Source organism: Apiospora marii (assembly GCF_038362585.1).
Source record: "Apiospora marii strain CBS 49790 chromosome Unknown utg000006l_segment0_segment0, whole genome shotgun sequence".
NCBI lineage: Eukaryota > Fungi > Ascomycota > Sordariomycetes > Amphisphaeriales > Apiosporaceae > Apiospora > Apiospora marii.
In genome coordinates this window covers 110,656-122,897 of record NW_027117378.1, presented here as the reverse complement: position 1 = coordinate 122,897, position 12,242 = coordinate 110,656, and the positions used below count along the sequence as shown (strand labels likewise).

General features: G+C 56.1%; 3 protein-coding genes across 3 annotated transcripts; 1 reads left to right on the top strand and 2 right to left on the bottom strand.

Annotated features, from left to right (window-relative positions):
* Positions 1-3,818: 3,818 nt before the first annotated feature.
* Positions 3,819-5,005, bottom strand: PG985_009815 (inorganic pyrophosphatase; the record flags this gene model as incomplete). Its single annotated transcript, XM_066829583.1, has 4 exons — positions 3,819-4,020; positions 4,098-4,181; positions 4,263-4,744; positions 4,808-5,005. The coding sequence occupies 4 exons, from the start codon at positions 5,003-5,005 to the stop codon at positions 3,819-3,821; spliced, it is 966 nt and encodes a 321-aa protein (XP_066681973.1).
* Positions 5,006-6,831: 1,826 nt separating this feature from the next.
* Positions 6,832-7,753, bottom strand: PG985_009814 (uncharacterized protein; the record flags this gene model as incomplete). The annotated part of the gene is made up of 3 exons (XM_066829582.1): positions 6,832-7,438; positions 7,519-7,603; positions 7,672-7,753. The coding sequence occupies 3 exons, from the start codon at positions 7,751-7,753 to the stop codon at positions 6,832-6,834; spliced, it is 774 nt and encodes a 257-aa protein (XP_066681972.1).
* Positions 7,754-10,333: 2,580 nt separating this feature from the next.
* On the top strand, positions 10,334-11,698 carry PG985_009813 (DHH phosphoesterase; the record flags this gene model as incomplete). The annotated part of the gene is made up of 1 exon (XM_066829581.1): positions 10,334-11,698. One exon carries the CDS (start codon positions 10,334-10,336, stop codon positions 11,696-11,698), a length of 1,365 nt encoding a protein of 454 aa, XP_066681971.1.
* Positions 11,699-12,242: the final 544 nt, after the last annotated feature.

The window sequence follows — 12,242 nt, the reverse complement described above, 5'->3', positions numbered from 1 at the left end:
CAGTTGACTTGTCTTGGCCAGAAACACAAACTTTTTCGCTCTTGGCGCTTCGCTGGCCTGTTCAATGTGTGTGTGTGTGTGTGTGTGTGTGTGTGGCTGTCAACCAGTGACCATGTCGGAGTAGCATTTCACGTTCTTGCATATGCGCCCGGAATCTTACAGACAACCTGTTTTTGGGGGGAGTTGGGGGAGTCGGGGAGTCGAGGTAGCACGCACAAGTGGATGCAGCACGTAAGCGGAGGGAGGTGGCAGGTGTATTATTAGCCTGCTGACGACAGACAGCACAGCAATTGGCAATTGGTAATGGTAATTTTCTCCGATTCCCTGATCCCCGACCAAGCAATAGGAATTGCCCTGAACTTGGAAATCACCCCGACTATGCGCTGTCGGCCCGTCTGGGGAATCAGAGTGTCAAGTGTCAAGAGAGCACAAGACCGCCTATTGTTGTTCCTGGAGTTGCTGTAGCAGGTTGAATTGTAAGTGGGCACTGGGTTGTGTGTACTCGTATCCCCGAGATTGCATGGAGGGCGCTCGAGCCGTCCAACAACCCGACGGAGAGATTGGTTGGTTGATTGGACTCAATGCAGAAATGCGCGAGCACACACACAACAAAAAACAAGGCACGACGAACCAGAACGACGACGACTACCGATACCACCTCGATTCATGTTGTCAACAGTCAACAGTCCAATCCGAGAACGTGGGCTCCGATCAACTTTATCACGATCATCATCGCCGTTGCCTGTCAACGACGGCCCCAACGAGGCGAAGCCTTCCAGACTCCCCTACCCTAATTTCGTCCCATACTTGGATCCCCATCGTGTTTGTCTGCGTTGTTCCAGGCCTGGATCCCTGCCGGAAAGCCCTGCACCGCCCTGCACCTGCACCGCTTCGCATCCGATCCCCTCGCGCTTCCACCATGGAGCAGCCAGCAGAAAACAGCTGACAGGCACGCCATTGGGGAGATGACCCCCCAGTACTGAAGACTGCCCAGTCTCCCAGCAGAACTCCCAGTAGACCCCCTTCTTCTGCCTTCCTCTTGTTCTTCACACCCCTGCATGTGAAACAAACTAAATTGGGGGTGTGGCAGGGAGGGCTAAAGTAGGGGTGGATCCTCCCGAACGCCGGACGCCAACGCCAATGGCCAAGTTCGTTTGCTGGTAGGAAAAAACACCGCATTGGGGGTGAGTGATTGGTTCCTCCTGCGAAATTTACCCTTTCGTTATGTCGCTCTTCGCAGAAAAGCAATCCGAACCGAGATCTCAGCGAGTCAGCAGAGATGCATCTGATTTCGCTAAGTATATATCACCAAGCCTCCTACGTGATGAATGATTTTTCGTCGTGACTGCCCATTCTGCTTGTCCGTTCTGATGTCCATTCTGAATTCTGACATTTTACCATCTCGATATCTCTCGATATCGGACGAGTAGTCTCAAAGGCAGTGAGCCACGAGAGTTCGATAGTGCTGAGATAAGAGGCAAAGGTCCGTCCGTCCGCCCCCTCGGTAAGTTTTTGTGCATTACGGATACATTGTGCAACAACCGCCAACAGCGACAACCGCCCAAATATTTTGTCTGTTTTGTGATCTGCATCAATGATGTACGTAAGTAGGTAGCCTCCATAGCCAAGAGGAGTTGAAGGAAAACGCCATCCAGCGATCTATTTGAGCCTCAGTGGGAGCCATGAGCACACCAGCCGATCACTTGCCAAGGCCGGATCGTCACTGTCGTAAGCTCATCTCCCAAGAAGCACACTAAACTGTCGAAAAATAAACTGCCTTGTCGCATTTTTCTTTCTTTGGCGCCCGCACCTGCGAGCCGTCTAAATTTGTTTCGAGATCTGCCGATAGTACGCAGCACTCTAGTCCGATTCGCTCCCCCGAACTCTCTGGCTGACTTTTAACCCGCGCTTACATGTTGCGTCAATTGAGGAGCCTTTGCCAATGCATGGCATGCCAGTGCATGTCAGTCAGCTCCGTATGAGGTAGGTAGTGAGTTTCTATTTACGCGCGCGCGGCTGTCGAGCCAGAGTGTCGGGGGAAATGGTCGGCTTGTGCCTGGCTAGCTGTCTATTTCTGGCCTGCGCTTGCAGATCGTCATGAGCCAGCCAATACATAGTCATCATCCCCCTTGTCGCATGCCGTCACATTACACGCACATTCCGGAGAGACTACACAGGCCTTGTCAGCTACCAACCAACCAACCAACCAGCTGGCGGGCGCAAAACAAAACATCATGCGCCGACCGATGAGAGAGACCTTCCCAAACCGCCGCCCGAGTCTGTTCATTCATTCTTCCCTTCCCGCTTCGGCTCGGCATGCGGCATGATGACCGCCGTTGAAGGGAGGAATGCACCGTGACGTACGTCGCACCATGGCGAGTGGCATGCAGCGCCATCCGACTGGTCACCGTGTGACATGGCTTTTTTTTCCGGACATTGACGAACCGTTTCGACATATCGTTTTTCCTTTCCCTCCCCCTCTCAGGCATTGCTTATTCCCAGGGTAGCTGTCACAACTGTCTAAACCCGCATGGCCGCTAACGCAAGGGGAAAACGCCCCCCGACGCGATTGTTGGATTTTTCTTAGTTAGCTTCCTGCTTACCTCCTACCCGGCGCCAGGAGCGGGGGCGCATCTCCCGTTAAAGGGGTTCCGTCCGGTTCATTGGCTCGATACTTGGCGGGACAAGTCGAAACATACTTGTAGGGTAGCGGCCATTTCGCTCACGATATCTTTTGGTCCCGCTGGGCTGTGTGAGATCTAGGAGACCCTAGCGGATCTATAGCCTGGAGGCAAGAAGCTAATTGGGAAAGGCCAGCCGCTGTGCAACCTGCGTCGTAGCCACTGTCAGTCGGATTCCGGCTGTGGCACCTGTCAACCTTAACTGTTGCCGACTACATATTCGTCCGTCGCAGATGCTATGTATGGCGCAAGCAAGTTGGGTTCAATGGTGGCCGCCTCTGGGGCGTGCTTGAACCTTTGAAGCTGCCGAGCTCTACTTACTGAAGTTGGAGATGGCGTCGCGCGTGAAGTAGCCAAGGTGCGCTCCCGGTCCTTACGGTTTGGCTATATGCTTGACTACGCTTGACTACCCCTACGAAAAGCCGCCGGCCGTCAGCCGTGGACTCATTCTCAATCTATGTGGATAGATCTAGGACTTGTGCGGGATGTAGAGGATCCCCCTCTGGCATGTTACATCAAGTAAGTATGGGGGACGCTCATTTGTCGCGGTCTTCAGCCACTTGCGCCGGTCAGGCTCTTGCTACGATGGATGGCTCCTGTCCACGAACTACGGGGTCGCACGAACAGACGCACTATCCGGAGGTTGAAGACCCTGGCGTCGCTCATCGCCACATCAAGGAGGCATGGCATCATTGCCGGTTATAGAAGGCCATGCCGCTCATACCGTGAGCAACAAGAGCAAGCATATGGGAAGGAGAATCAATCTTGTAGCTCATTTCAATCTCATGTGATATCATTTGCTTCCTCGTCCCGCGTTCAACCCTTCCCCAACCGGTGACATTATGTCCTTCACGATCATGTCCCACAAGGAACCCCTTGACTCCACCGCGCCCGAATCCTTTCGTCTTTCTGACGACATGTACAGGGTAGTCGATGCTGTCCTTACGATATACCCCGAACCTCTGATCCCTCCAACGATCCAACGATCCAACGAGAGACTGGTTTTGGGCAGCTGAGAATGCCTCATGCATCATTTGGCAGACAAGTTCACGGGTCCTATCCATCCTGATTTTGTTCCAAAGCAGGTTCCTACGCCCTTGAGGCTCGATGCCTTTTTTCGGCCATGGAGCCACCTGCTTAGCTAACAAGCCTCCCCGTACTCTCCTCATCCCCATCGTCAATCGCCACCCACCCCGTGGACAGGTCCAGCTCCTCGCGCGAGATGAAATGCCAGTCTTCGCTGGGCACGAGGTCCGCCGGCGGCAGGTCCTCATTGGGCGGCAAATCCAGCTCGTCCGGGTCGATCTTGCCCGGCGTACCGCTCAGGGTCGTGTTCTCACTTTGACGGAATAAGCAATCGCGCGTTGGTCAGCCGCTTGCGCGCCGATCCGTTTTCTTGGATGGGTGTCTACTTACATGGAAATGTCACCGCGGTTCGCCGTTCCGGTGATGAGGCGCTTCCAGGACATTCGACAGTTGGCAATGACGCTGAGTGCGTACCTTGTGTTCCCATGTGTAAGTACATAAACCAAACAGGCCACCGATCCGGATGTGTGGCGCATCAATCAATCAGAGACATACCTCTTGTTCATGAACTTGCCATCGAGCGCAAACTCGTTGGGCTCCTCGCCGTCGGGGATCTTGTAGACCCGAAAGAAGTCGCGCGTCGCGTCCAGCAGGCCGGGGAAGTAGGTCTCGACGTCGCCGATGTCGTTCACCTTGTCGGCGAGGGCGTCGCGCACGTCCAGGGCGATGACCTTCCAGTCCGTCTCGCCGCCGTCCAGCAGGCCGAGGATGCCGAGGACTTTCACGCGCTTGACCTCCCCCGTGGCGCCGACGGCGCGGCCGATATCCAATACATCGAGCGGGTCGTTGTCGCCCGGCAGGCCCGTGTCCGGGTGCACGTGGTGCGGGTCCTCCCAGGTCTGCGGGAAGGCGCCGTAGTTCCACAGGTAGCCCCGGTACGGGAAGCAGTTGTTGGTGAACCGGAGCTGGCCGTTCTTGACATTCTGCCCGATCGGGTTGATGCGCTCGCCCCGCGTGATCTGTGCCGGTGAGCTTTTCTGCCGTCGCCGTTACGTGCGCGCGAATACGACGCGACCGGGACCGGGGCTATCTTTGCTCACCTCGAACTTGGCGTTGGTCCAGCGCGGGATCTCGACCACCATGTTCAGCGTCCCCTCGCCGTCGTGCACGCGCAGCGGGATGTCGTGGAAGGGCGAGACGGGCTGGCCGTCGCGCTCGAACCAGATCCGGTGGTCGGCCGTGAAGGGCTGCCCGGCTTTGCGCAACGTGTAGCTGCTGCTGCTGTCGGCCATTGCCATGCTGCAATACTATCTATGCCCTGACGCTAAGGAGCAGAAAGACAATCTAGGCAAAAGGGGGATGGTGTGTAAGAGATGAAATTGCGCTTTTTACTGCCAGATTGCAATCCCGAAGCGAGATCCGCAGCGTTGCGGTACGTGATCCCAAGATGAAACGCCCTGCGGGGATTCGCTGAACTGTGCATTTGTCGATCGCCGGGGGGTGATTGTTTGGGGCCAACCTGTCAAGTAGGTTGGTTGCCTCAATTGTGAACAAAGCGAAGCTGCACTGGCAACGAATGTTGGCCTGCCTTCATTGCTTGCTCGGCATGAGAGGAGAGCTCGCGTTATTTACACGGTTGCATTGCACCGCCCCGGCGGTCAGGTTGGGAAGATCACCGCCTTTTGAGGGGGAGGGGCTTCGGAGCTAGAGTCAGTCTGCAGCAGCTATCTGCGAATCCACGATGCTTACTTACTCATACATGAAAGATGCATGTACGGCTGCCAAGAGACTCGTAAAATAACAGGTCAAGTGCCCCTACTACTATGACTTACATATTTATGCCACGCAATTGAAACCCCACGTTGCTATTTTTGGCGACCGTCGGAGTCTCTTGAGGGCGTCGTCGATTCACGATAAGCGCCCCGCAAGCATCATCCCGCCACGGCCCATGTGAAATTCGGCTGGCATGGTGGCATTATCAGACGAAATAAAAAGCAAGATGTCGGCGATGACGTCTTTGTCTTTGGCAGCCAAGGAGCTTCCATCAACTATACCGAATTGCTCGCGACTCCCGTTTTCCCCCAATGTTGAATCGCATGTCGGAAATGGAACGCGCAAGGCCGACTCGGAGCTGGATGAACGTGGATCCTGCCGAACGGACGAGTGCTATGCCACCACCCACCTAGCTTCAGGCCGACGCTATCTGTGACCTCCCCTTCGGCCTCCGGGCCAGCTACCCCGTCCTTTCCGGCCGACGAGGAGTACCAAACTTCCGCCGCCCCTTGGGGAAACTGCTTACCCGGCTTTGAGTGCTGCGAGCCCCCCTTCTGGCTCGTGAGGTGCAGACCACTGCTACCAATTGCTCGGTCGCATCATTGGGCGCAAATGGTGGGTGATTGAGCCCCGCGTATTGCCCTACTTCACCCCCGACTCGGATCACCTGGACACATAAGTCGCGCCCTCGCAACGCGTTGCGACACGGACACGGTGGGTAGGGTTGCATCTCCGAGGGGCATCATGCCCTTGCGGGAATAGACCGGCCGAGTCTCCCACATTTCGAAAAGCCATAGACATCGAATGTGTACACAACATACCAAAATATAAATAGGTGCACTTCATTACTTCCCTGTTGTAATCTTAAAGTGAGTGGAATAACTACACGAAGGTGTAGAGGTCGTTGATACCTGCGGGCAAAATACGCTCGATTTCAGCGGTCGCTTGGCTGGCGTGTCCCTGGCGGCAAAGCCCTTGGCGATGCCGGTCGGGAGCAGTCCCGCGCACGGTACCGCGGGCTGCTGCACCCACGGCCTTTCCCTCACGGATAAGATCAGAAGAAGATTTATGAGGGGCGTGTGGCCCGGCACGGCCGATAGACATACAAGAGACCCCCGTTGCTCACGAAAGACTGCGTGGGTGTGTTTGCCCTACAGTACCCCATCATGGCCTTGAAGCCCGTCACATTGTGTCACGACCCCTTAATGAACGATGGATTTCCGAAAAGAGAAGATTAGCTGTCAATAGTCATTTATGAATCTTGGTGCCGTCACTTTCTCTACTTTTCTACGCAAACAAGGTCCAGGTTTACTACCACCACTGATAACCATGTATTCACCTTCGAACTGACTTAAAGGGTAACATTCATCTGCGTAGTGACGGTAGTAGTAGCAGTGACAGTAGTGGTAGCCTCCACGACGACCGTGACGGTGGCGTCCACGGTGTCCGTCTCAGTGGGGAACACTGTCGTGGTCCCGGTCACGGAGGCGGCGATGGACGCCGTGTCGGTCTGCGCCGTGACGGTGGTGGTGGAGAGGACCGTCGAGGGGGCGGGCATATGGATAGAGACGGTGGCGTCAACGACGGTGAGGGTCGAGACCGGGCCGAGGGTGGTAGTGGTGGCGGGGACGACGCCGGCGCAGGCACAGGCGGCGGCGTACTGGCCCGCAGCGGAACAGGCCGAGGTGGCGTAGGCCGGGATGGCGACGGTGCCGAGGTCCCGCTTGAGGATGATGGTGGCGAACTGGGTGACGGTGGCCGTCGAGGTCGTGGTGGAGGTGCTGGTGTGGGTGCTGAAGGTGGTGTGCAGCTGCGTCGCCGTCGCCGTCGTGGGGACGGTGACGGTGGCCAGGACCGTGTCGGTCGAGGCCGTCTTGGTCTCGGCCACGGTCGCCAGCTTGGACACGACCTGCGTCACCTCGTCGTAGATGGTCGAGGTGGCGGTCTCATGTACGGTCCTACGATGAGCGGTTGTCAGTCAGCCAGTTTCTTGGGTGACGGTGGTTGACCGTGCGGTAGGTTGGTCGGTCCAACACACTTGAAATCCGGCACCATTATGGTGACGTCGAGAGCCGCCGAGCAGTCCTGTGTGCCGTGTTGGCCCGGAATGTCGGCGACGATCTCTGCCATGGAGAGTCAGCTTCGTCTGTGTAGTTCACAAACATGGCTCTCTTTCCACATTCAAGCATACCTCGCAGACATTGGTTGCTTCGGCAGCACGATGCGGCTGCAAGCGCGGCGAAGCCCGTCAGAAAGGCAATGGTCTGCTTCATGATGGCGGATAGCGAGTGACAAGGGTTCTAAAAACGAGCGACGGCGGTTAATTGAAACGAATGTGGTAGGGCCGTTGGAATGGCAGCGTTGGACAGAGTAGTCCGGACGAGGAAGAAGGACGAGAAGACTGCTGGGAGATCCGGGTCTCTATAAGTTTGTATTCAAAGCGAGCGATGACGATATGTCCCTTTCCCATGTTGATTTAAGATTACTTGGCACGACTATAATAGTCTGGTGAGGACTCCCTGGTTGTTAGTAACCGCGTCGTTGGCCAGAATAACGTCCCGGCTTGGCGGTTGATACCCATTCTCAGCCGTAGGGGGTCGAATTCCTGGAGTATTTTGCTCCATCAAGCAGAATATTCCCCTCTTGGACCTTTGGGGAAGCCGGTTAGCGCCGTCTAGCGCTCTGGCGGCTCGAGGCCCGCGTTCTGACTATTGAGCCCGGACGCTATACTAGTACTATATCCATATAGGGCAGATAATCGCTGGCTGAAACCGTCGTTCTTGTAAGATTGGAAGTCCTCTCAGGAAGAAAAGAAAGAGAAAATCGGCCTGTACGCGGTGACTTTGGATTCAGTGTTAGGTCGGCATATTGCTGATCTTCTACATTATTCGGCAAAGGTCCTGTTGCAGGAGTGACAGGGCTACTAGCGTTCTAAGCTAACTGTTGCCCTGGTTTGCCTGTTGTAGCACAACACAGTGATATTCTCTTTTGTCATGTATCTCCCGTATTGTAGCTATCTCCTGATAACCCATTGGTATGCAACAGTTCCCGGATTCATTACTCTGCTGGGTTCTCTGTGCCGTCTGGCTGCCCATGATGAATATTCCATGGTCTGGCTGTGCGAGGCCTGGGCTATTGCGTAGTACCTGGCCGAACTGGGCTGAAAGGTCTTCACGATGGATACGGGCACCAAGACGTTCTGAGTCCAGGGCGACCTCGCCTCTCTGATAGGTTTGCAGTCATTGGAAGCCATGTTACGGCCTTGGAGGGCCACGCTATGTTCGATATCACCTGACCTGAGCTGTTCTTCCGGTCGTACAACATGCCACTGGCATTGTTTTTGGGGGTCAGGCCGTGCTGAAGGCAGTATGGCTCTTGAACATATTTTCCGTTGAAGTATGATACATGTTCTGTGACCACAAGGAAGAAACGCCATCTTGGGATCCCGTAGGTTGCCTAGGCCCCGGAGGTCTTTGAATTCGCCTACATAAACATAAATCACATGGAGCAAAGCATCCCAGAGGGCAAGGTCTGAAGCGAGCAGGGTGGAAATGTCAGGGAAATCCGGTGTTTGACAGCAATGGCATTGGTTCTGTTCTTATCATCGAGTTTGCAACACCCACTGCTGAAACACAGTTAGTAAACTGTTACGAATGGGTGCCCCAGAAGAACCACATTAATTGCTCCTGTGCTATGAACAACCAGTAAATCCCTAGGTAGCCTGTGGGCACTCTCAACTGCATCCAGCAAATAGTGACATGGTTCGTTGGGTATCCAATGCTTTCGCCTTCGGTTAAACTATCTGCCAGTACATGCTTTCCAGCAATGCTAACCGAAGCGCAGAACGCCAGACCCCTGCTGCATCGTCTCGCAAAGAAGATCTCTCAAACCTAGGTTGCCTCTCGGGAGGAGCCGGCTTCCCGCTCGGCATAGCCCAGCATCCATGTGCTCCATAACCTACTTTTGTTCCGCCTTTGCTCGCATGACGCGGTGTGACGGGTGTTACCCCGTGGGGCCGGTGACTGATTCCGTGGGGATATCCTTTAGCCCGCACGCCAAGCAATACTCTTTTCTTCCTCGACATAGATCAGATTGGCCTGGTAGAAACAAGAGATCAGTCAATCATTCGCCTAGTCGTAGTTCCGCCTTGTCTCCGGGATACCAAGTCTAAGCCACTGAGTCCGGTTCGAATTGCACATGTAGCAAATAGGGCGAGCGACGGAGAAGAGGTCAAGACTCGATTAAGCATCCAACCTTAAATGCGGCCCTTTCGTCTGAACACCCATTTTCTATCAATATTGGAGTGCTTATTATGTACGCCAAGTCAGGACGCTGCAGGCCCCGTCGGCCAATCAGCACGGCCATGGCGCCCATGTGACATCACCGGGCCGAGCTTGGGCGGTCCCGCAGATTGGGAGGCGCTGGCTGCAGATGCAATGCAATGGAACTCTTGACTTTGTCTCCATCCATGCGGACGAGTCAAGTGGCCGCAAGTGGTATCGTAACATGCACGATGCATATCTTCGAGTCTTCGCCCTGCATCCTCGGGGAGCTCAGGGAAAAAACGAAACAAATCAAAACATTGGAAGTCAGAACGTGCCGGGTGCGCGTGTGGCTTTAGCGTCAAACCGCGGGCGCCACATGGCTGATTGTTTCCAGTTGGTTCCCGGTTTCCACGTTGAAATGATGACCGCCCGCCCTGGATTTTCGATTCCTCGATCCTTCGATCCCGTGCCGGCCATTCCTTTAAATCCTCCCTCTCCCTTACTTACTCTTTCTCTCGCTTGTTCATCTCATCTCATCTTGATCAATTTTTTGAATGTGAGAGAAGAACTGTTTGTCGTTTTTCGAGAATGCGCATCTCTCACTTTGCTGCTGCTGTCTTGGCGGCGACGGCGGCTAATGCGCGCGTACCCCAGCAGGTCATGGTCAGGCCCGATGCAACCCTGGCACTGACAGCAGCGCGCCCGACCGAGACTGGGGTCGGCCACTTCAGTGAATGGTCTCGCGAGAACAAGCGGCAGTTCCTCATCGACTGGCAGAAGGGCAGGTCGTCGGAATGGATCATTGTGCAGGGCAACGAGGGCGGTGATCTGGACTCGATGACGTCGGCCCTCACCTGGGCCTACCATCTGCAGCACTCCACCCAGAATGACACCCACCCCGTCAAGGCCATCGCCCTGCTGCAGACGCCCACCGACGCCCTGGACCTGCGCCCGGAGAACAAGCTGGCCCTCGACAACTCCAAGATGAGCTCGGGGCACTCGGACCTCCTCACCCTCGACGAGCTGCCCGAGGACCCTGATACCCTGGCCGAGGCCATCAAGGGGATCGTCATCGTCGACCACCCCATCCCGCTGAGGAAGTGGCGCAAGGCCCCCGTCCTGAGCATCTTCGACCACCACAAGGACAGCGGCGCGAACCCCGGTGCCGAGCCGCGGATCTTTGAGAAGACGGCCAGCTGCACGAGCATCGTGGCCCGGCAGATGCTGGACGAGCTGGAGCAGCTGCCCGAGGAGTACCACATGCCGCACGAGCTGCTGGAGCTCATCCTGTCGGCCATCGCCATTGACGCCGGGGGCCTCGAGAACGCCACCGAGGAGGACCGCAAGGTGGCGGAGCGGGTGCTGAAGCGCAGCAACTGGCGCAAGTCGGACCTGGAGGACAAAATGGAGGAGCTGGCCAAGACGCTCAAGGCGGCCAAGAAGGACCTGGACCACCTGGGCGTGCGGGACCTGCTGCGGCGCGACTGGAAGGGCGACCTGGTGGACACGCCGTCGCCGCGCACCCCCACCGTCAGCCTGGGCTTCTCGTCGATCCCCTACTCGATGGAGCAGCAGATCAACAAGACCGAGTTCGGCGAGCTGTTCGACTGGTTCGCCGTCGAGGCCGCCTGGACCGCCCAGGTCGGCGCCGACATCAGCGTCGCCCTCAACAAGTACAAGACGCGCGACGCCGAGACGGGCAAAAAGCAAAAGATCCGCGAGATCGTCCTGTGCGTCCGGACCGACGTGCGCATCAACGCCGCCCAGGCCGACTCGCTCTTCGAGACGGTCGCCCGGGCCATCGAGGCCGACGCGTCCCTGAAGGTCAAGCCGTGGTACCGGGCGGGCGAGCTGGGGACCCGGCAGATGGTCTGGACGCACACGCAGGCCGAGGCGGGGCGCAAGGTCATCCGGCCCATTGTCGAGGCGGCGGTGCAGGCGTGGGATATGTAATTAGACAGACATGCGTATCGGATCATTCTTATAGAACATTATGTGGTACCTATTCGTTCGGTGTCTGTTCATGGTGATGTGCGACGAATTGAAGACGATGCCTGTCGTCTTGCCCTAATCGGACTGAAGACAACCGCCTCTGCGCACCTGTGCACTCAACTTGACCAATATGCCTCTGGACCTAGTACAGGCATCAGCAACCATGTACGATTGGGCCAGAGTGCCCAGGGCGGTCGAAGGGGGTCAGGGGTCAGGAGGCCGGAAGAGTCATTGGCAACCCCGCATTCGTGGGAGTCAGCACCAAGGCCCAATTTCCTAGGCAGCACACCCGGTACCTGCATAATGAGCTGTTGCACAACCCCCCTCGAGTATTCGCGTTGATTAACACCATCTGCCAATGTCGCACTGGAAGCAAACCCCCCATAACACAAAAATGCCCTCCTATGAGGGTTGAAGGATCATTGGCTTGCTGCTCAATCACCTTTCGTCTTGGGCTATTTCGACGCTAGCCAGTGATCCCCTTGGCCACTAATTCGCCTAGTCC